At 53.6% G+C, this 21,774-nt stretch overlaps 2 protein-coding genes across 7 annotated transcripts in view; one reads left to right on the forward strand and one right to left on the reverse strand.

The window, feature by feature from the left end:
• Pgs1 (phosphatidylglycerophosphate synthase 1) overlaps positions 1-18,718 on the forward strand; it is a 37,715-nt gene extending 18,997 nt beyond the window's left edge. Inside the window, exons 7-10 of one of the 3 annotated variants that reach the window (NR_151726.1) lie at positions 77-598; positions 9,354-9,429; positions 14,314-14,439; positions 18,112-18,718. Coding sequence is in view for 1 of the 3 variants with exons in the window: in NM_133757.2 (NP_598518.1) it covers positions 77-598; positions 9,281-9,429; positions 14,314-14,433 (791 nt within the window). In the remaining 2 variants the exon portion in view is untranslated. Of the gene's footprint in view, positions 1-76; positions 599-9,280; positions 9,430-14,313; positions 14,440-18,111 lie in introns of all 3 variants that reach the window. The other 2 variants (NM_133757.2, XR_388542.1) reach the window with 2 other exon arrangements.
• The window catches only part of Dnah17 (dynein, axonemal, heavy chain 17), a 108,997-nt gene continuing 103,652 nt past the window's right edge, over positions 16,430-21,774 (reverse strand). For 2 of the 4 annotated variants that reach the window (XR_388524.4, XM_006534150.4), the window contains 5 exons: positions 21,380-21,562; positions 20,225-20,407; positions 19,810-19,953; positions 19,301-19,526; positions 17,783-18,204 (listed from right to left, as the gene is read on the reverse strand). Coding sequence is in view for 3 of the 4 variants with exons in the window: in XM_006534150.4 (XP_006534213.1) it covers positions 17,957-18,204; positions 19,301-19,526; positions 19,810-19,953; positions 20,225-20,407; positions 21,380-21,562 (984 nt within the window). In the remaining variant the exon portion in view is untranslated. Of the gene's footprint in view, positions 18,205-19,300; positions 19,527-19,809; positions 19,954-20,224; positions 20,408-21,379; positions 21,563-21,774 lie in introns of all 4 variants that reach the window. The other 2 variants (NM_001167746.1, XM_006534151.4) reach the window with 2 other exon arrangements.

Below are 21,774 nucleotides of genomic sequence, written 5' to 3' on the forward strand. Positions count from 1 at the left end.
GCCCTCCTGCCTCCACCTCCTCCTCCCGAGGACTGGGATTGCAGTGCACCACCACTCCTCCTCGTGTCTCCTGCAGGTGACCGGGCTGCGTACTGCAGAGCAGCGAACAAGCGGGTCATGGACGTCATCCACTCGGCCAGGGCCCGGCAGCAGATGCTGCACGCACAGACCTTTCACAGTGATTCTCTGCTGAGCCAGGAAGAGGCTGCAGCTGCCGGGGACCGGAGGCCAGCGCCCGACACCTGGATTTACCCACTGATCCAGATGAAGCCCTTTGAGATTCAGATTGATGAGATAGTCACGGAGACGCTGCTGACGGAGGCTGAGCGCGGAGCTAAGGTCTTCCTCACCACTGGCTACTTCAACCTGACCCAGGCCTACATGGACCTGGTGCTAGGCACTCGAGCTGAGTATCAGATCCTTCTAGCCTCACCGGAGGTGAATGGCTTCTTTGGGGCTAAGGGCGTGGCGGGCGCCATCCCAGCCGCCTATGTGCACATTGAGCGACAGTTCTACAGTGAGGTGTGTAGCCTGGGGCAGCAGGATCGGGTCCAGCTCCAGGAATACTGGCGCAGGGGTTGGACCTTTCATGCCAAAGGTATGTGGTGACTGGTCAGAGGGCCCCATGCCCTGGGGATGCTCTCCGTGCTTGGTTCGCAGTGGTCTGGGGGGTTTCATCTACATGTGGAGCCTTAGAGCAGCCCTCGCAGGGCTTGCTGCTTGTCCTAGGTCCTGTCTAGGGGTTTTAGTTGTGCAGAATACTTCCCCTTTGTGTGAACAAAACTTTAAAAATGGATTTTTGTTCCCTCTGGTTCTGGGGACCAAGCTGAGGACGTCTACTTTGCCATTGCTGTAAATTAAATGAAACCCTCAGTCCTTTGGTAGCTGTTGAGGAGCATGTTCCTGTGATAGCTGCTGAGAGGACCCCGAGGAGCTGTGGAAGGCTGGCTTCTGCGGCCAGGCTCACACCTGCCTGTTGTGCAGACTGCTGATTTGTCGAGAATACCCAGGGCTTCTGCCCTTACCTCATATCGATGGATTCCCTTTCTGTTTGCCAGTTTCTGCCTTTTTTCCCCAGAGAGGATGGAAGCGGCATGCTCAGTGTATAGCCCTTACCTTCCACAGTGGAAGGAAGTCACACAAACTTTCATTTTTTCCTCTGTGGTTCTGCGTTGGGCCCAGGGCTTTGCACATGCTAGGCAGGTGCCTCCACTGAGCTGTGCTGTGTATTCAGCCAGTGCCCTGGACCGTCCACATGCAGCCCTGTGGTAGACATGGTAGCGTCTACGTTGGGTATGTAGTTTTTAAGAAGAGCAGCCAGGGGAGGCAGGCTCTCAGGTGTACCTCTCTGACATATGGATGAAACATGGTGAAAACCTTGTGCCTGGCACCAGTTTGCCCCGTGCACCCTTGCTGAGCGTGCCCACTTCAGGGTGACTGATGAAGAGTCACCTTACCCCAGTACTGGTTCTCTATCTGCGGAGGTATGGACAGTGTCTGGGAGTCCTGGGTTCTTATTTCTGGCTTCTCCAGGTAGTGTCTGGCCCTCTGACTCCTCAAATGGGACTTTTTTCACTCTCTGAAACCAGCATTTTCAGTAGGGGATACTTTGTTATTGTTGTTGCTTGAGACAGGGTCACTGTGTCCCCCTGACTGGTCTGCAGCTCTGTGTGTAGACCAGGCTATCCTGGAAATCATAGAGCTCACCTGACTTCTCTTCCCGAGTCCTGGGGTTAAAGACATGGTAGCATGCTTGGCTAGTGGGAGGTATATTTTAAGAAATACTGAAGTACCTTGCTGTTCTAGAGCTGGCTCCAATTTCTGTGTGGAATTTAACGTATTTTTATTTGACTTATTTTTAAAAAATATTTGTGTGTTGGTGGAGCGTGCATGTGCCATGGCCTGCTTATAAAGATTATAGGCCGCTGTGGGGTTGAGTCTCCTCCTACCAAGTGAAGGCCGTCAAGCAAAATGCTTTGTTTTGTTTTGTTTTGTTTTGTTTGAATCTGTGGTGCTGGGATGCGTTCCAGTGCAGAGTGTTCCAGTGTACGTGTGTCAGGTTCCCCCCCCCCCCCCCCCCCCCAGCTCCATCAGCCCCAAACAGGACAGAACACCTCAAAGACATTGGCTCCTCACCTTAAGACCCATGCTTTCCGATGAATGGTGGAGTGACTTGCCTGTCCAGTCGCCCTCCCTCCTTGTGCTGGAAGCCCTCATTCTTGCCCAGGCAGATAGCGTCGTTTGTGTGGGAATGACTGTCCCATTGTTGGTCTCATCCTAACTTGTGGGCTGAATGAAGCTTGTGGTCAGGGCAGGTAGAGCTGGCCAGAGGGTGTGTGTGGAAAGACTTTCAGGTTGGCCCAGTTCCTTCTGGGAATGACAAGAGCCCCAGGGTGGGGCATGGAGGGAAGAGCCAAGCAGCTGAGTGAGGCCAGAGTGTTGGGGAGGTGTAGTTCACAGGTCCCTGTATAGCTATAGGCAGGCCAGACGCTTGCTGCTCCAGGTACATGATGTGACCTCAGGCCTGAGCCCCAGCATTGCAGCTGGAGAGGCTCTGGTCTCAGGTCTGGCCTCTGCTTCAGGTGTTCCCCTGACACTGCACTGATAAATGTGCACGCTTGTGTGTGTGTGTGTGTGTGTGGTGATTCCCCAGTTACACCCACCTGGCTTTTCCTGTGTGTCTGGCCCGCCCTTTCCCGGACTGTGTGCTCTTACCCCAGCTCACCCCTCCCCCCACTCCTGCCCTAGTGTGGGTGGGGCCTGCCATCTGTGAGTGTTGGATTAGTAGGGAGGCTGCGCATGGAGGGTCTCATATCTGGACCTTAGAATTTGTGTGTAAGAAGTGGGAGAGGAAGAGAGGGCAGAGCTGAGTGGGGGTAGACGTCGCTGAGATTTGGTTCTGACATAAGGTCTTTTATGTGACCTGAGCTAATTGCTGTGTCACTGAGGATGGCCTTGACCTTCTAATTCTCCTTGGTGTTGGGATTACAGCTGCTCTGAAGCACTTTGTTCTGAGTAAGAGTCCTTGCCCTAGAGCCAGGAATCAGAGGGCAGAGGTTACTGTCAGGGTGAAAGGCCAGTACCTTTCCTGCTTAGTGGCTGCTGTCTTCGGTGGGTCAGAGTCTTTTTTGGGACACCCGCTGATAGTTTTAGGAGCCTGTATGAGTATGGGATGAGCAGGCAGTGCACAGGGTGCCTGTGCGTTCTGATGGTTGGGGTAGTCAGTCATTTCCTGCAGGGCCTGTGCTGGGTACAGGACTGGGGCCTGGTTGGTTGTGTCTATTTTGGGTCCCTGGAAAATGCATGATTACCATGCAGCTGATACCAGGGTTCTTTTGCCCAGGCCTCTACAGGACAGGCTTGGGCTGGTCTCAGCTCTTCCTGCTGCAAAAAGCCCCTGGTGAAGGACAGCAGTCACACAGGGTTCCCTTGCAGCTTTCTTGCAGAGGTTTAGGAGGCCAGGGTTTGTTTGCTCTGAGGTATTTGCTGGGAAGCTGGGTGTAGCTTTGTGACCCTCTCAGTGTGGGCAGAGGTAAGGATCAGGGACAGCCTGAGTGGATGGTGAGACCCTGGGTTGCTTGTTGCTGCCGTGTTAGGGAAGCTCATCACATGGCAGTTGGTGGCTGAAGCAGCCTGCTGTGGAACTCATGTCATCTACAGGCCGATGTCTTAGCACGCTTTACTTGCAGAGAACCACAGGGAGCACGCAGTGTGTACAGTGCATGCTTTGGGCACTTCTGCAATGTGGCTTGTCTGCTGAGTTCTCATTTGGAATTTTTAGAAGTGGCTCCTAGAGCTTAGTTCACAGAACTTCGACAGTAGCTCCGGTAGAATGGGGTGATGATGTAGTGCTGCCTGGTGAGAGCGGCAGCCCACAACCAGGGAGCGCTCCCTGGGAGGAGGCTCTGAGAGAGAGTGGATGACTGACTGGGTTCACCAGGGTCCCCCCACTCCCTGGTCTTGGTGGAGTGTTAGGCATGAGTAGTGTGGCCCTTGCTGGGTGGGTGGTCTCTGTAGATTGCTGAGCATTCCTCTTACCGTCTCAGTGCTGTGAGCTGCCGCCGTCACCAGCATGGAGGAGTCCATGCTCACAAGTGGAAACTGAGAGGCTTGGGGTAGAGCTTGGTGCCGGGCATTTGCCTACATTCAGATGTGTAGGCTCCGTCCTCAGCTCTGCAGAGCCTCCCACCCTCCCCAGCTACTCAGTGTATCCTGCTTTCCCACCACCAGGAAGGCCAAGCACTGGTGAACTCCTAGGTGGGTCGTTTTAAGCTGTGTGTCTGTAGCTTGGTTGCTGTGTCTGGCTGTGAAGGAGAGTCCTCGGGAGCAGGCAGCAGCGGGAGCAGGCAGGGGGGCACAGCTGGGTCACTGCAGCTGTGCTGCTCACTGATGGCTTGCTAGTCTCTGGCCTGGCTGTAGGGAGAGTAGGACAGGAACAGTCTAGGGGCTGGGGTAGTCTGCTGACTGCATCTCAGACGGTCAGCCTCTTTGAGTAGGTGCTGTGGGTTCACTAGGGTCCCATCTGGTCCTGGTGGAGTGCGAAGCCTGCGTGTTAAGGCACGGTGTTAGCCCAGAGGAGTCTGTTAAGCTCCAGCATGCTTAACTTGGTGCCTGAGGGGCAGCTTTAGCAGAACCTAAGAGTGTGAAGTCAGCTGTGTCTCAGCCCTGCCCAGTGGGGAAGCCAGCGGCTTTAATCAGGCCATCATCACTTTGACTTCTTGCCCTGAGCAAGACTTGTCCCTGCTGTGTCCTGGGAGCCTGCAGCCCTGTTAGGCAGGGACCACACCCATGCTCACTGTACAGTAAGCTGCTTTGTCCATCTGCCAGGCCACAGGCTCAGTGCAACCCCCCCCACCCCCCCACCCCCGTTTTGGGGGATCACAAAGGACTGAGCATATTGACTTGGTTTCTTCTGGATGAAGAGTTCTGGATTAACAAAGCCCTCTGTGTGGTCAGGGATCTTTGGATTAGAGACTTCTGGCTGTACAGAGAGAATCTGTTAATGACTGACAGGATGCCATTATTTTTATTGTCTTCCCGACAGGCTGGTTGGCATCTTGCCCAAAGGTGAGCTGGTGAGGCAGCTTGGCAGACCCACCCTGTTCACCTGGGCTCCATGTGGGGTGGTTGTCACCATGCATATGACCACCTCAGGTGACAGACTCCAGCCCCAAGGCCTCAGGAGTTTCTTAGTCCCTCTGACACCAGAATCAAGGACTGGTGCTCATCTGTGGGAGAGCAGAGCAGAGCTGTGATGTCTTCGCTCTCCTGATTTCACAGGGATCTGAGACTCTGGAGCTCACAACAGTGTGGGGCTATGGGAGGCCATAGAAGTTCATCTGTCTGGAGAAGTCCTCAGAGAAGACTCTGGCCTACATGTGCAGAACTCCTGATTTTCTTGTTTAGGTTTATTTATTTTATCTTACATGTGTGGGGTTCTGCCTGCATGTGTCTGTGTGTGCCTGGTGCTTCCAGAGATCAGAAGAGCACACTGCATCTCCTGGAACTGGAGTTAAGAGTTGCGTAGATGCTGGGATCCAAGCCTAGGTCCTCTGGAAGAGCAGCTGCACTCTTGACCACTGAGCGTCTCTCCAGCCTAGATGTCTGTCTTATTTTTAAGCATTTAATCTACTTGTTTGGGAAGCTACACCTCTGTGATTTTGTTCAGATATTAACATGGCACCTATGTGCCTTGCATGGATCATGGAAGGCACTGGGGGTTGTGTCTCCTGCTCTTTTGGGACTTCTGTCTCAGAAGCACGTCACTATCAGAGGGACCTGTTTAGATCATGGCAGGCAAAAGCCCTGAGCAGAAGGGATCCAAACTAGAAAGGAGTCCGGGTCAGGAAGGGTCTCTCTGTGCAAAGAGCAGAGGGAGTGGGACACAGCATCCTGCCCAGTACAGATAGGACAATGCAGCCCCAGCCCTGGCCTCCTCGTGCATTGGGAGTGCAGTCTATGCCCGGGCAGAGCAAAGGGTGGCCAGGGCCTGTTTGAAAGTACTGGAGACTTCTGTTGTGTAAAGGTGCCTAGAAAAGGACTTCATTTGCTGTTTTGACACTGGGTCTCATTCTATAGCCCAGACCAGCCTTGAATTCATAAGAATCCTTCCTTCCCCAGCCTTTTGAGTACTAGGATTACATGTGTGAGCCACCACTCCCAGGAAGGTGACTTTTTTTTTTAAAGAGACCAGAGTCAGTAGACAGCAGGGGACCTTGGCCTCTGAGTACAGACCACCACCTAGTGTTGCAGCCATGGCAGTAGCTGCAGTGACTTCCCCACTCTCCCTGGTGCTCATGGCTACTGAGTTTCCCTTGGCTGCGAACCACCCTCCATCCACTCCCCAAAGTGCTTTTGCCTTCCCTAAGCCATTAATTCCTGGAATTGAGGATATGTTGGGCACAAAGGTCAGGCTTTGGGGTGAGGAATTAGAGCTTGATGATTGGTTTACAACCCCTGTGTTGGAAATGTGTTTCCTCCTCTGTCCTTAGAGCCTCCTGTGTACAGGATGGGGAGTGTGTAGGGGGAGCTGCTGGGCACAGCTGGGCCCAACCAAGGAAGGGAGATGAATCCTCAGTATACCAGCCAATGCTTCAAGCACCTGACTTGGAACCTAGATGGGGAGGCTCCTAGTGTGCTGGCCTCACAGGCCTCCCTGGGGCTCAGCACCAGTGACCATGGTCCATAACATGGGCAGTGTATCTGTCTGGGCAGTATCATGGCCTATAACATGGGCAGTGCTCCATCTGTCTCTCTTTGGGTTCTCCCAAAGGTGTGCTAGTCTGTGTGTGTACGAGCGTGTGTGGGGGTGGGGAGACAGACAGAGCTCGAACGAGCACATTGTCTTGTATAGCCTAGGCTGGCCTTGAGCTCTTGATGTAGTTGAGGGAATCTGACCTTGAACATCTGTTCCTATTAGGTCTAGCTAGCCCCAGCTGACCTGGAACTTGAATCTTTAGCTCAAAATGGTCTCAAACATGAAATACTGCTTCTTGAGTGCTGGGGTTACAGGTATAAGCCAACATGACCAGCTGCTCATTGACTTTTTTGAGTATCTTAGCACGCTTTACTTGCAGAGAACCACAGGGAGCACGCAGTGCTACTAAACTTGATTTGTAGGCATTGGTAAGGTGGCTCAGAAGCCAGAGATGCTTGCTGTGCAAGCCTGACAGCTTGAGCGCTGTCCCCAGAACCATGTGAAGGTGGGAGGGGAGGACCAGCTTTGTCCAGCCGTTCTCTGAGCTCCATGTGTGCTCTCTGGCATGTGCATCCCAGAGTCAGGATGACTCTGACACTCTGATCTTGGGCCTCCACCTCTGAGTGCTGGGCTATGTGCTGAGATCCATCCCAGGGCTCTGTGTGCATGCTAGGCCAGCATTCTGTCAACTAACTGAGCCACACCCCAGACTTCCAGGGACAAGACTGTAGGGCACTGGGCAGGGCATCCTCAGGAGGCCTCAGGCCGCAAGGGTCTCTGGGCTCTGAGTCACTGTCATTGTGTCATGCTAGCTACAGGTTTGTAGTGAATGCCAAGCTGTTTGTAGCTGCAGTGGATTTCTCTGGTACTCAGTGCTTTGGAATTTCTCTGGGCTAGAACTAGCCCCACCCTGGTCTACTCCCACAATCACCTTTTTCTCCCCAGACTTGTCTTTTTCTTGCTGGCTCCTGGAATGGTAGACACATTAGGGGCCAGGGTGAGGCTCTGGGGTGAGGGGCTGGAGCTTGACAGTAGTTACACACATGTCTCTAAAGAGGCCGTGTGGAGGTCAGCCTAGGCTTGTGAGGAGGCAGCGTTACAACCTTACCCCCAGGGTCATAGAGTCTCAGGGTTTGGTGTTAGAGGAAAATCTTGCTTTTCATATGTGGGAAGCAGCCTGACCCATGGAGGGTGTCCCCCTCCTTTCTTTGAGCAAGATCAGAAGGTGGTTGGCAAGTTGTACCAAGCAGACCCAGTCTGGGTGCAGTGGGAAGGAAGGATTCCTGTCCCGAGGATTCTTTGCCCTGGTTCCATGCTATGGGAAATCTGAGGTGGGGACAGGGAAACTTAAACACATGAAAAACTTGAGGTGTGCAAGAGTAGACATGGCCTGGATCCCTGGATAGGGAGAGCTGCCTGGAGCAGAGCTGCTGGCCAGGGGGTGGGAGGGACACCATCCTCTGGCCTCTTGTCTTATTGCTGAAGCCGGCAGGTGGCTTTGCTGAGGCCTTCAAGGGCAGGACACCAGCCACAGAAGTGAGCAGCAGCCCTGTCAGCTGTTGCCCAAGCAGTTCTTGAAACTCTGCTCTGCATGGACATTAGGAAGCAGTTTTCTGCTGTAGCAGCATGTGTGTTACATACAGGCCATGTGTCTGTGATGTCTCAGCATGTGTGTGGGCTCTCTGTGGATTTCGTTGATGGAGGATCTGTGATGGGAGGGCCACAGGGAGCTGGCCTGGTGCAGACCAGGGGAGCTGGCTGGCTTTCTTGGATAAACTTCCTCAGGCTAGTAAGGGGAAGAAGGGTAGAGGCTGCTAGGCTAGCCTGGGGAGGACAGATGCTCAGGACTAGCTCTGTGGGGCTTGGCTCTGAAGCCTTGGAGCTTGAGATCATAGAAGAGAGTGCAGAATGGGACCTGCCATAGGCATCTAGTAGTACTTAAGATCCTGCTAGAACAGCAGTGTCCCCATGTGTACTGTGACAGAGCAGCTTCTGTGGGACCCACTGGCAGCACACTTCTTTATGTGGTGCAGGTGGTAACTAGAGACACGAGCAAACTCCTAGGTGTCCTGAGGTAGAAAAGGTGGGCAGCTGTATGTAGGCAGGCCTGGTCCTACCAAATGCCTCAAACACCATGTGACAGCCACCTCTGCTGTTAGGTAGGGTAGAGCCTACTTGCCTGTTTGTTCTGGGCTCCCAGAAGGGATGGAGGCTCTGGTGAGCTCCGTCTTGAGCTGCACTTTGCCAACAGGTGCTTCAGGCAGTTGAAAGAGCTGGGGCTAGTGGTCTCTGGAGAGCAGTTAGGGGGAGGGGAAGACCCCAAGGACATCATTGACAAAGTTCATTCAGAGAAGCCAGCTCTCCCTGCTAGGGGCGTGAGCCACAGCCGAAGTAGCAGAGAGACAAATGGCCCTGCACTCAGTGGTGTGGAGCACCATGGCAGTAGCAGGCAGGAGGGAGCCTGGTTCAGTGCGCCCTGATGCTGCCCTGTGGCTGCTTCCCTCCTAGGTTGAGAGGACGGTGTGTGGCAGAGACCTGGCAGGTGTTGAGCTCACTTCCTGTCTGCACTTCCTTTTCCCGCAGGCCTCTGGCTGTACCTGGCAGGGAGCAGCCTGCCCTGCCTCACGCTGATTGGCTCTCCTAATTTTGGGTACAGGTCAGTTCACCGGGACCTGGAAGCCCAGATTGCCATCGTGACGGAGAGCCGGTCCCTGCAGCAGCAGCTTCATCAGGTTGGTTGGAGCGGTAGGGTTCTTGGGTACATGGTTGTCCTCACAGGCGGCTCGTGCCTTTGTCAGTAAAGACAGGAAGTGAGACTGTGTGTCTCTCAAGTCTAAGAGAAACCCTGCAAGGCTAGACCTTTGACTATTGATTGCACTGCCAGGGTAGGCTTGAATCTTGCCAAGGCCATTCCCTCCTTCCATGCTGGAGAGACCACCATTTCCTCACTGGGGCATGGGGCCCAGTCGTTTCTAAAAGGGAGGGTGAATCCCAGGGTTGGCTGTGGCTGTGTGGCTGTGGCCCTCCCTGTGGAGCAGGCAACAGACAGCTCAGGACTCAGACATGCTGTCCTGTGAATTCTCCTGCAGCAGAGCCCTGCGCTTTGGTCTTGGAAGGACCTAACAGCTTTGCTTTGCAGGAGCCCCTGTGTGGGTTGGAACAAGATTCCTATTGGAGTCTTGGATATAGGACTCTTGCTCCCAGGCAGACCTCCAGAGCCGTGCTTGGTGGTTTTTATTTTGGTTATTTAAGTCTATCATGTGTGTATGAGGTGAGTGTGATGTGCGTGTGCCACGACACCTGTGTGAAAGGTAGAGGTCCATTTATGCAAATGGGCTCTCTTAAGGTATTTGCGTCTCGGGCTTGTAGGCCAGGCTCCTTCTGTGCTGAGCCCTCCCGCTAGCCTGCACACTGACATCAGGCTGCGGTGTTTGGGAATGGCTGTTCACAGCTTTGCTGGTGAGTGGGTGGGGAAGTGGCTCTTACTGCTTTGTTCTCTGGACCTGCTACTGTGTCTGGAACCTTGTCACCAAGGGCCAGGTGCCAGTAAGGTTCTGTGACAGGGCAAGGGGAAGTGACAACAGCCATGCCCTATAGCCAGCGGGTGATTGGGTGTGCTAGCAGATTTCCTTCAGCTGACTGAGGAAGCTCTCAAGCTAAGGGCTTCCCATAACAGGGTAACTGTTAGCCTCGGAGCCTGACTGTGAGGAAGGGGCGAGCCTGTGGCTCTGGACAGTGGGTCTGCCGGATTGTTCTTGCTGGTGCAGAGAGCTCTGTGCGCAGATGCCTCCCCAGAAAGAGCTGCTAATGCTTCTGGCCTAGGCAAGAATGAATTCTGGGAGATTTGGGGAAGCAAGTGCCCAGGCTTGTGCCCCAGGTCCTAGTACTGACAAGACCCCACTTCCTGAGATGGGGACTTAAACCCACATCCTGGATTTTGAGAAAGCAGCCTGGTTGTGGTCTGAGCTGATTTCTCAAATGACATACTTGGGATAGTTTCTTCCCAAACCTGCCTCCCAGGGGCTTTGGATGGTGGGAAGGTGGCAGCTCAAGCTGCTGTAGCGCTTCCATTCTCTACAGTGTATTGATTCAGGGTCTGTGAAGTAGAGATGAGTTTCTAGATGGCTCCATTTGCTGCAGTGTGCTTTGAGGCCTGCAGCTGGCCTCCTGACCTTCAGTGTCTGGTTGCTGAGTGCTGTGTGCAGCCTCGAGTGCCCAGCCCTTGGCCTGTGGCCCCACACTCAGAAGTCTGCTGCAGTTCTCTTGGGACCCAGGGAAGGGCCCTGTCTGTGTATGGAGCCTTGAAAATGGAAGATATTTTTACCAGAGCCCCGAGTCCCTCCCTAGTAGAGCGAACAGTAAGAACTGAAAGCGTCCTGGTTTGGTTCAGAGCTTAGCTTCCCACCTGACCTGAGAGGCTCCTCGCACAGCACTGTGACCCCACCAGCTGACTTCCTCCTCCATCCCTGCTGCGGCCGCTGTGAGGACGCAGAAGCGTTTCTGGTAATTTAATTGAGATCTTGGCTGGGTGTTTACTAAAGAGCAGAACTGGAGCTGAGTCTGTGGAGACTTCTACAAACCAGTCCCAAGCTGGCTCCTCCACAGAAACAGCCCATAGAACCTGAGGCTGGTATTCATGGCGTGTGGGGACTGCCATGATGGGAAAGCCAGCTGTGAGGACAGAGTTTGAAAGTTTGGCATGGGCATTGGCTTCAGGATGCTGCCTCTGCGACAGTCACAAGTTTGAAGCAAGTACAGGGGATGTGGAGCTGGGCCCTGGGTCTCTACCTCTGTGGGCAGTGCCTCAGAGACTTCGGTGAGGTGTCCTCTCAACTCTGCTGACTGGAGGGACTGCTGATGAGTCTGTCCCTCCTGAGCTGATCTCTTCTCGGTTTTTTCGAGACAGGGTTTCTCTGTATGGCTTTGGCTCTCCTGGAACTCAGTCTGCAGACCAGGCTGGCCTCAAACTCAGAAATCCGCCTGCCTCTGCCTCCCAAGTGCTGGGACTAAAGGTGTGCGCCACTTTCTCAAATGACATACTTGGGATTGCTGCTGCTCCTCCTGCTCCTCTTGCTGCTGCTGCTGCTGCTCCTCCTTCTCCTCCTCCTCCTCCTCCTCCTCCTCCTCCTCCTCCTCCTCTTCCTCCTCCTCCTCCTCCCCTGGCTCCTCTTTCGGATGATGCTGGCCCTGCAAGGCTCTGTCAGGACCTCCTGTGTATGCTGATGGTCATAAAGCTGTGACCCTCAGAATGGGTGTAGGTGTGGCCCAAATGCTCAGGAATGCATCTGCCAGAACATGAGGACAGCATGTGTAGAGTGTCCATACAAATGTCCCCACAGCTGGCTTCCCCATTGTGACAGTTCCCACATGCCTTGTGTCTTAGGGTTTCTGTTCCTGCACAAACATCATAATCAAGAAGCAAGTTGATTCAAGAGGAAAGGGTTTATTCAGCTTACACTTCCACATGGCTGTTCATCACCAAAGGAAGTCAGGACTGGAACTCAAATAGGTCAGGAAGCAGGAGCTGATGCAGAGGCCATGGAGGGATGCTGCTTACTGGCTTGCTTCCCCTGGCTTGCTCAGCCTACTCTCTTATAGAACCCAGGACCTCCAGCCCAGTAGGCCCTCTCACCTTGATCACTAATTGAGAAAATGCTTTACAGCTGGATCTCATGGAGGCATTTCCTCGAGGGAGGCTCCTTTCTCTGTGATAACTCCAGCTTGTGTCAAGTTGACACACAAAACCAGCCAGTACACCATGAATACTGCTGTCCGGTTTTATGGGCTGTGGTCCGTGGAGGAGCCAGCTCTGGTCTGGGGGAGGGGCTGGTTTGCAGAAGTCTCCACAGACCCAGCTCCACAAACCTAATATGATTGGAGACAAACATGTATATGTTAGTTTTCTTTTATTACCATCCCTTCTGTACACACACACACACACACACACACACACACACACACACACTTACGTACGCGCGCACGCACGCACACACTCACACACACTGGTGCCACAACATGGTGTGGACAAGTTAAAGGAGTCACTTCTCTCCTACCGTAGGAATTGTCAGGCTTGGAGGCAGTGCCTTTACCAATCAGTCTGCATGTATCTTTTAAAACTTGGTTTTAAAGGTAAAAGTTTAAACATTGCTTGGGACAGAAGAAACTGTGTCTTCATGGGACTCACTTGGATCACTCTGTCTTCATTCCGACTCTCAGCCTTCCACTCCTGTATGTACCAAGTCCAAGGAGCCAACCACTGTGGATGGGAAATGCGTAAGGAGGTTTGCTCTGACTTGGATATGCTCAGGCTTTGTCTTGTTTCTCTGAAGAGTGCAGTAGAACGTCATACGATACATGACATTGATGATATTACATCTTATACTTACAGTTGTGTTAGATATTTTAAATAACATGGTGTTGAAAAGTCTTGAGACCTGGCTGGAGATCAGAGTCTATCCAGCTCTTGTTGAGGACCCAGCGCCCATTGGGAGGCTCACAACTGCCTGTAACTTCAGCTCCAGGGAATATGATGCCCTCTTCTGGCCTCTGTGGGAACTGCATGTATACACTCATCTATTTGCAGATACACATAAAATGTCTATGTGAGAGGCAGGCCGGGTGGTTCAGGGCTGCAATCTCAGCAGCTCTGGAAGCTGACACAGAAGGACTGTAAGTTCAAGGTTAGCCTAGGTAATTTAGTAAGATCCTATCTTAGAGTTTTTTAAAAAGTGGGCAACTGGAGCTGTAGCTGGGTGGTGGAGCACCCTGCTCACCTAGCAGGCACGAGGCTCTAGGCCCAATTGCCAACGCTGAAACGGGATAAAAGCGTGCCTGTGTGAGCATGTACACGCCGCTGTTGGATTCAGGGCTTGAGTGTCTGAAGGGTTTGATGTCTGGCGGTCATGTGTTCTCTGGGACCAGCTATATGTTTATGTTGTGTGTCTCATGTCTGGTTTCTGTGGTGTCTGGTGGGCATGCGTTCAGCTGTATGTTGTGTGTCTATGTCTGGTTTCTGTTACTTTTCTTTACTTTCCTCTTAACGTCAGTCCTGACACTGGTGTGTCATCTGGGTTAATTTATAAGTGAATACTGGATATTTAGGTGGTTTCCAGCCTTTCTCCACTGTAAATGTGGCTGCACAAGTGTCTGTAAAGATCTTACTGTGGGGGTGAGATCATAGTTGCTTTCTTGGGACAACCTCTGGCGAGTGTCACTTCCCTTCAGCAGTGGTGGCTGATACTGCACAGTGACCTGCAGTTGGTGGAAGGGAACCTGCCATGTGTTAGACATTTCTTTTCTATGTTACACATGATGAGCTAGGAATACTGCTACTACTGATTGACACCTACCCCAGACCCCTGTTTCTTATCTTACTTAACTCACACTAATTTATTTCACGAGGGGTAAACATCTAAAATAGTTTTCCCACCAGCTCTAACTGTTGAGCTAAATCAGCGATATACAGAGGCAGAGCCTCTTGGCTGGGGTCCTCAGGAGGCTGTGTGGCTGGCGCCTCTGGCCGGTCTTGTGGACAGACAGCTAGCTCTGCTGTACCAGGTGTCTAGGAACCACAGAGTGACCCACATCTAGTGCCTGACTGTCCTTTCTCTCCTCAGGAGCAAGAGCAGCTCTACCTGCGGTCTGGTGTGGTGACCTCCGCAACCTTTGAGCAGCCAGGGCGGCAGGTCAAGCTGTGGGTGAAGATGGTGACCCCGCTAATCAAGAACTTCTTCTGAGAACAGGCAGGTGCTGGGAATTCAAAGTAGGCCAGGAGTGTCCTGACGGGATCCTTGAGGGAGCGTGCAGCCTTGTCTGTCTGTCCACTGCTCCCTTTATTTGATACAGCAATATTGAGTGGTTTTGGATGGCAGTTTTAAAGTAAGCGCTGGACTTTGCTCCTCCCTCCTCCCGTCCTGGGCTGGGACCACCTGTGGTGAGGCCAGCTTCACCTATCTCCTCCTGCTCTCCCTGCACAGGGTTCTGGGGCAAGGGCCATAGCGGGGCTTCTTCCATTCCCTGCTCTAGGCAGTGTGGTGTGGCCCTGTGACAGACAGTGCTTAAAGATGGAGGAGCTGTTCTAGAGAGCTAAGCTTGCGTGTGGTGTGTGCTCGGGCACACAGGTGATGGGATGGGACAAAGCATGACAGACAGCCTGTCTTCCCTGATCCGCAGCAGGTTACTGTGATAGCAGGGAGGCAGCTTGATGCTCCCATTGCTCATGTAGTAGCCTGGGCAGTAGGGGATGTGGTTGGACAGGTGGGAGCATGGCCTTACTTGAGCTGCTTTGCTGTGCAGAGCTGGCTACCATGCGCAAGCCATGGGCTCTCAGGACCCGATGCATCCTGGAGGGTAGAGGGGTTTGCCTGGGGACCTTTGCTTCTCTGCTCCTGCCTTTCTTTCTCATGCCTTCATTTTTACTGTATTTACTTGGAGACAAGGTCTCGTTAGCCCTGGCTGGCATGGAGCTCACAGAAATTTACCTGTCTCTGCCTCTCAAGTGCTAGGATTAAAGGCATGGACCACCAGGCCTAGCAATACTTCCATTTAAAATAAAAAAATCTTTTATCAGTCAGGGACAGTGATTATACATCACGACACTCAGGAGGCAGAGGCAGGAGGATGTCTGTGAATTCAAGGCCAGTGTGGTCTCCAGTATGAGTTCTAACACAGCCAGGACTATACAGAGAAACCCTGTCTGGAAAAACAAAATAACCTTTAATCACTATTTTAGTTATTTTTCAGTCATTCTTAAATATTATACGAAAGTAGAATGAGATGTACCTGAGGGCCAGCCTCCCTCCAGCAGCCACTCTGCCAGGCTGGTGACACATGTCCATATGTCTCTAAACCCAGTGCCTACCGTTTCCATCACACTCTATACAGATGAATTCCTAACCAGACAATGTGCGTAAGCCTGGAGAAATAAGACTGGGCTGGCCTCAAGTTCATGGCAATCCTCCTGCCTCGATCCCTCAAGTGTTAGGACCACTTGCATGTACCACTGAACCCGGCTCATTGTAGTGTTCTTGGTTTGACATGAGATCTGAAGTTACTATTGCTGTTGCTTTTTGGGGGTGGGGGATGGTTTCGAGACAGGGTTTCTCTGTGTAGCCCTGGCTGTCCTGGAACTCACTCTGTAGACCAGGCTGGCCTCGAACTCAGAGATCTGCCTGCCTCTGCCTCCCGAGTGCTGGGGTTAAAGGCGTGCACTACCACCATCTAGTTAGGTTCCAGCTTATGATAGATAAGCCGGTTCAAATGTTGTGTCCCTCCTCACAGCAGGTCCCCTCCAGTGCACTTTGAGAAGCCTGCTCTCTTGTCCATTCCTCTCCAGGGTGTCTGGGAGGCTGGAAACTTGAGTTTCGCTACAGCACAGCCTGCTGTGCAGGGAACAACCATAGGGACCCCACAGCAGTGATGCTGCCTCTGTTGAGATCAACAAGCTGTGGCTGGCTGGCCTTGCCACCAGTGACTGGCTGTAGCAGGGGGCCCTGCAGAGTCAGAAACACCCAGACATAGCCAGGACGGCTGCTGCTTGGAGTTACAAGGTGGGGCAGTGCTGTCCTGGGCAGCAGCGCTCAGCATTGTGTGCGACCCAGGCATAACTGATACCAGCACAGGAACTGCAGGGGGCTGGGCGTATAGGGCACTGGCATTCGAATGAGCAGCACTGGGCAGAGTGACCCTCCTCTGCTCTGTGCCCCTGGTGACTCTCAGGCCTTTTGGGACTCCTCCTCTCTGCAGTCCGGGCTCTTTAGTCTGAATCCAGCACTTTGTTCCAGATACCTGCAGGTAGCTTGGCCTTTGGAAAGTTTGGAGATAATTTTGTCAACTCACAATTTGTATGTGTGGAATAAATTACTGCTTTATTTTAGGCTTCAAAGGCAAAATTAGAAAAATTCACTTTGTGTTATTACCAAGGATTGGAACAAGTTGCCTGGAGCCTGCTGGCTGTGCCACATGAGGGAGCTACAGTGACCCCTCCTGGCCAGCAGAGGCAGTGCACAGCAGCTAGGGTTCCCCAAGGAGGTTAGAGTCCCTCTGTCCCTGGTTGGGGCTCAGATACCAGGGCCTCTTCCCTTAGGTGACTGTCCTTCAGGCGCCTGGTCCCAGATCAGACAGGCTGGGGTGGGGCAGTGCCCAAGGAGCTGAGCTTTGCTTTGCAACTTTGAAGGCTTAGAAACCCAGAAAGTGATATCCTGCCCTACAGGGAGCCCCCCCCCCCCCTTACTGGAGCTAGAGGCTTTGCTGGCTGTTTCCCATCACCCCTGGTGTCCTCTTGCCTATCTCCCAATGTCCTGCCGCCTGTTTGTAGCCTGGGTGCCTTGCTGTGTGTTAGCTTGGCATCAGTACTGTCTGTCTCTGAGGCTTGGCTTTTTTCTCTTTCCTGCTGATGGTTCTGATAGATTCAGTCAGTCAGCGGGGCCTCAGCCCACCTGTCTGCCCATCATCACTAGGGGCGGGTACCTACTGAAGAGGGAGGGCTGTTGAAAGGGGTTGCAGTCTGCTGTGTCTCCGAGGGGTGTCTGTGCATGCCTGTGTGCATGTTAGGTGGAGAACCAAGGTCCACACAGCCACCCCACAGCTGGGTCTGGAGCATTTGCAGGGTGTGTGTGACTAGGTGGGGTGGGACCGGCACAAGTACGAGGTGGGGAGGGCCCTAGTCTGTACTGCTGCTGCCCTACTGCAGGCAGGAGAAACCCGGGACCCCAGAGCACAGCATGTGGTGACAGCTCCTGCTGTCCTTACTCTGTGGGAAGGGTGGCTGCATGGCACCTGTCTGTCACGGCTGGCTTTTTCAGTTCTGGGACAGCAGTTGGGAAGGCAGGCATGGGGATTACTGCAGGCTCTTGTTTATTCTTGAGCTCAGTGTAGATGCTGCTGTGTGCAGGGAGCACCTGATGCCCTGGCTGTGGCACTTTGTGTGCTGTACCCTGACCCCACCTCCTGCTTGCGCGAGCCAAGTTCCTGGGCTCCTGAAAGTCAGATTCAGGGTTTGTTTCCCAGGATGCTGGCTCCTTAGCTGCTGGGAATCAGGCTTCACTGCTGTGTGTGGCATTGGGAACTGAGTGCATCAGACGGGCACAATGATTGCAAGCATTTTAATCTGTACACATACACCCCGCCCCTGACACCCCCACGCCTGCTCCATAGCCCAGGAGCACTGGGTTTGTAAGAAGTCAAAAGTGGTAAAATGTGTCTGTTTTCTGGTTAGAACCAGGCAGGATCGGTACCGGCCTAGTCACACTGTAGGTAGGGCTACACCTGCAGGAGCAGCGCCACAGCTGCCAGGATCCACTTGGCTGCCTTCTCTTTGGTCTTCAGGTTAAAAGTCCAGACATAGGTGGGTCCTCGGATACGCGTCTTGTATACGGGGCATTCATAGATGTTCTTGGTCTCCATTCGGTCCACAGGAATGGCCTTGATGAAGATGACGGGCATGACTGGGGTCAGATCCTTCAACCGGGCTTCAGCAATGACTCCGGTCTGGGTGTCCCAGCGAGCTCCTGTGGGGACAATGGAGCTGAGGGTCTGGGTGCCCTAGGGGAGGCAGAACCCACTGTTTGGATGCTGACCGTGAAAAAGGGAGGCACGGTAGGGAGAGAGGCCTGGCCTCCAACCTCCCCACTCTTTTCAGAGACAGGCCAGTGACTGGGAGCCATGAAGCGTTCAGGCCAGGTGCCAGGGTCTGAGAGTGCCAAACATGGAGGAGTGTGAACCAAGGACTCCGAGGTGACTCTGCATGCCGTAATGGCTCTGAGGCTGCATCTTCTCAGAGCTTCATCTCAGCCTTCTCAATGTCAGTGGCAGAGAAAACTGACCGCAGCTCAGATCCCAGCAATGTTCCTTCCTGATCCCTCCTGTGTAATGTCTACTCTCTGTGTACATAGGGAATAAGTTATATATAGATGCACATATAAACACTATCTGCCCTTAGCCAGACTGCTGTTGTCTCTTATCCTAGCCAATGGTGTTTGTGTCCTGCGTGGCATTGGAATCACAATAAACATGGAGAATGGCTGTTGTGTTGCTCAAGTGATGTGGGTGCGTGACCCTTGGGTGGCCTGGTCCTGACACAGCATTGATGGAACTGTGATTCCAAGAAAACAGCCTTCTGGCTGCAGAGTAGATTCTAATGGGTGCCCTAGTGATCTCCCTCCTGCTGTCCTGGCTTGGTGGGTGGCCTGGACAGTCTTCCTCCTTGAAGCCTTTACTTAGGGGAACCTCAGTAGGAATGCTGGCAGAGGTGACCCCCCCACCACTAGCTGGGGATCAGCCCACATGCCCTGAGCCCCAGACTCAGCAAAGCTCCAGTTTGAGGTTAGAGGCCGCATTCCTCATCACGACTGAGTGGTTTAAGTTTTCTGCACACAGATGCTCCTGTCTGGGCTAGAGCTGGCTGGAATGAGTGTTGTCTCTATTTCTGAGATGGGATCTTCCTACTGCCCATGAAATCCTAGCAATCCTCCAGGCCTCCACACCTCAGTCCCCTCTAGGGCTCAGTGTGGCTCCAAGCCCACCCCTGCCCGGGACTGTGCCCGCCCTGTCTCATTTACAGCTGAGTGGACGTGATTCTGGAGGCTTCTTGGACAGACAAGTTACCTTCCATGAAGAGCCCGTACACGTAGGAGCCCTCTCGGGGAGGAGCGGTCATGTCCTCCCGATTCTTCTTGGTCACTTCCACAGACAGACACATCTTATCCAGGGGCCACTCATTTTTCCTGGCCATGGACTGCATAATAGCAGTGAGAAAGGACTGTGGGTTGAAGAAGCCAGCTAGCCACACAGTGGTGGGCAGGGCGAAGTCTGTGGTCCAGGATTCAAGCTCCTGGAAGAAAACGTGAGCTGCTGAGGGGAGCCTGGCCCAGAAGCCGCTCGTGCTCCTGTCTTTGCTGTATAGAGAAGGGACTCCCAGGGGCTCCCCTGGGCTTTCTGTGCTCACTTGTCTGATGCCTTCTCTCTCCTTGGGAAGTCACGCCTGCCTGCCTGATCAGACATCAGGGGCTGGGGGCTGGGCCCGGCCTTCCCACCCGCTTCAGCAGTGGTGGTTGGTAGGGACCCTGGGGCCATGGCACGTAGGCTGCTGGAGGTTCCAGGGTCCCGTGACTTACCCTGATACGTTGCAGCAGATCGGCATACCAAGCTGCCAGGCCCATCATGGAGGGGTAGGCCCGGGCCACCCAGGTGTCAGGCACAGTGTCATAGAACAGAGCAGTGGACAAGTCTTCCATGTCGGTTGTGATGGTCAGCTCACCCTAAGGGACACAGTCACATTTTGGAGGATGGGTGTGGTTAGCATGGGGGAGAGCCCACCTCCCAAGACCACGGACAAGCAGTAGCTAACCTCTGTGGCCTGTACTGGAGGTCACAGGACTGGAGACCAGGGAGGGAAGGGCTCTGATAAGGGTCAGCCAGTCACATACCAGTCTCCAAAAGCCAGACTGGAGACCTGTGTGGCAGGCCCTCTGCAGACCAGCCTATTGCCCATGCCCATGCCCATGCCCGTGCCAGGCACTGCAGCTTTACCTTCAGTCCCAGGTTCAGCTCCTTCAGTGAGCGCCGCATCTCATTGGTGAGGATGTTCATCCTCTCACATTCTTGAAAGGCGACCACCACATAGGGGGTCTTCTCAGCAGCCTTGGCCATGATCTCAGCCATGTTGAAGGTCTCTGGGATCTTCTCCAGGATGTCATCCAGCACAGCCTTCACCTGGAAACCAGTGCCGGGCAAGCCTGTGACGTCACCAGCCAAGGCAACCAGTGCCGGGCAAGCCTGTGACGTCACCAGCCGAGGCAGCACCCCAGCAGAATCGGGGAGGAGTCCTGCCTGAGTCTCAGAGGGGGAAGGGGCCAGAGGGATGGGGAGTCAGAAACACAGGGCCTGGGGGAGCAGCCACATGTGACCAGAGCCGAGTGCCTCGGGCCTGGTAGCCTGGTGCGAGGTGCCCTGCTGGGTGCTCTCGTGGGCACAGAGCTGATTTACCTCTGTGGGAACTGTACTGTCACCACCATCCCCTCACACACAAAAGCACACAGTGGCCACCCGCCACCGTCCATCCGTACATCTCAGTCTGACCTGGCACACCATGCCATGCTGTCCAGTCTGGCCCTGAACTTGAGATCCTCCTGCCTCAGCTTCTGGAGTGCTGGGATTATAGGTGTGTGCAGTTCACCTGGCTAGCAGATTTCTGGTTTCAAATAATAGGTCAATAAAAGTTCCAGACCCCCGAATAGCAAGGAGGGACTTTGGACTCCTGTTCTAACATGTTTGTTATTTAGCTCCATGCTTAACTGATGTATGACAGATCTTTCCCACAATGTAAGAAAGTGGGTGCAGAGGCACACTGGGCAGAGGCGCCGCCTCACAGTGCTCTGAGATGCAGCCACCTGACCGATTGTGCCCAGGCTACCCTCTGAGCCCAGGCTACCCTCTGAGCTCCTTGTACTGGAGGAGCCGTCCTGTTGCACCAAAGTTCTGTGAGTTCTGTGCCCAGTGTGAGTATTAGCCCAGTGATGCCTGGGGCCAGTTGTAGACCACACCCTGATTCCAGAATTTAGTTCCCAAGACAGGACGGAGCTGCCTCACAAGCTGCCCAGGTGCTGTCTTCAGCCAGGGCTGCATTGTGCCTCCCACTGCTTAGGCCACCTCCCACCCGTTACCAGGGACGGGGACAGCCCCTACCTTTTCCTCCCGTGACACCCCCGTGCCTGCTCCCGAGTCTGTCTCTTTGGGCTGCATTTCTAGGACGGTTCGGAACAGCTTCTCTGAGGTGACAGTCAGGAAGCCGATCTCTGCGTTGGGGTGCAGGCCGTACAGGTAAGGACTCTCGGGGGGCAGGTTCTCATCGATGTATTCGTGGTAGCCCTGGGAAAGGGCGGCTTATGAGCAAGCTATTGGGGCCCCCGCTGTCTTCTGGGCGGTTCTCAACCGTGCTTCCTATGAGGTCTGTCCCACTGGAGTCCCGCTTGCTGTCTGCCCACTTCCCCAGATGTGTAGGAATTCCCACCTCACTACCAGGGCCACACCTGCTGCTCCTCATTTTGAGTTGCTCAGATTCTTGCTTGGTCACTGAAAGC

The sequence above is a fragment of the Mus musculus genome, chromosome 11 (assembly GCF_000001635.26).
Source record: "Mus musculus strain C57BL/6J chromosome 11, GRCm38.p6 C57BL/6J".
Classification (NCBI taxonomy): domain Eukaryota; kingdom Metazoa; phylum Chordata; class Mammalia; order Rodentia; family Muridae; genus Mus; species Mus musculus.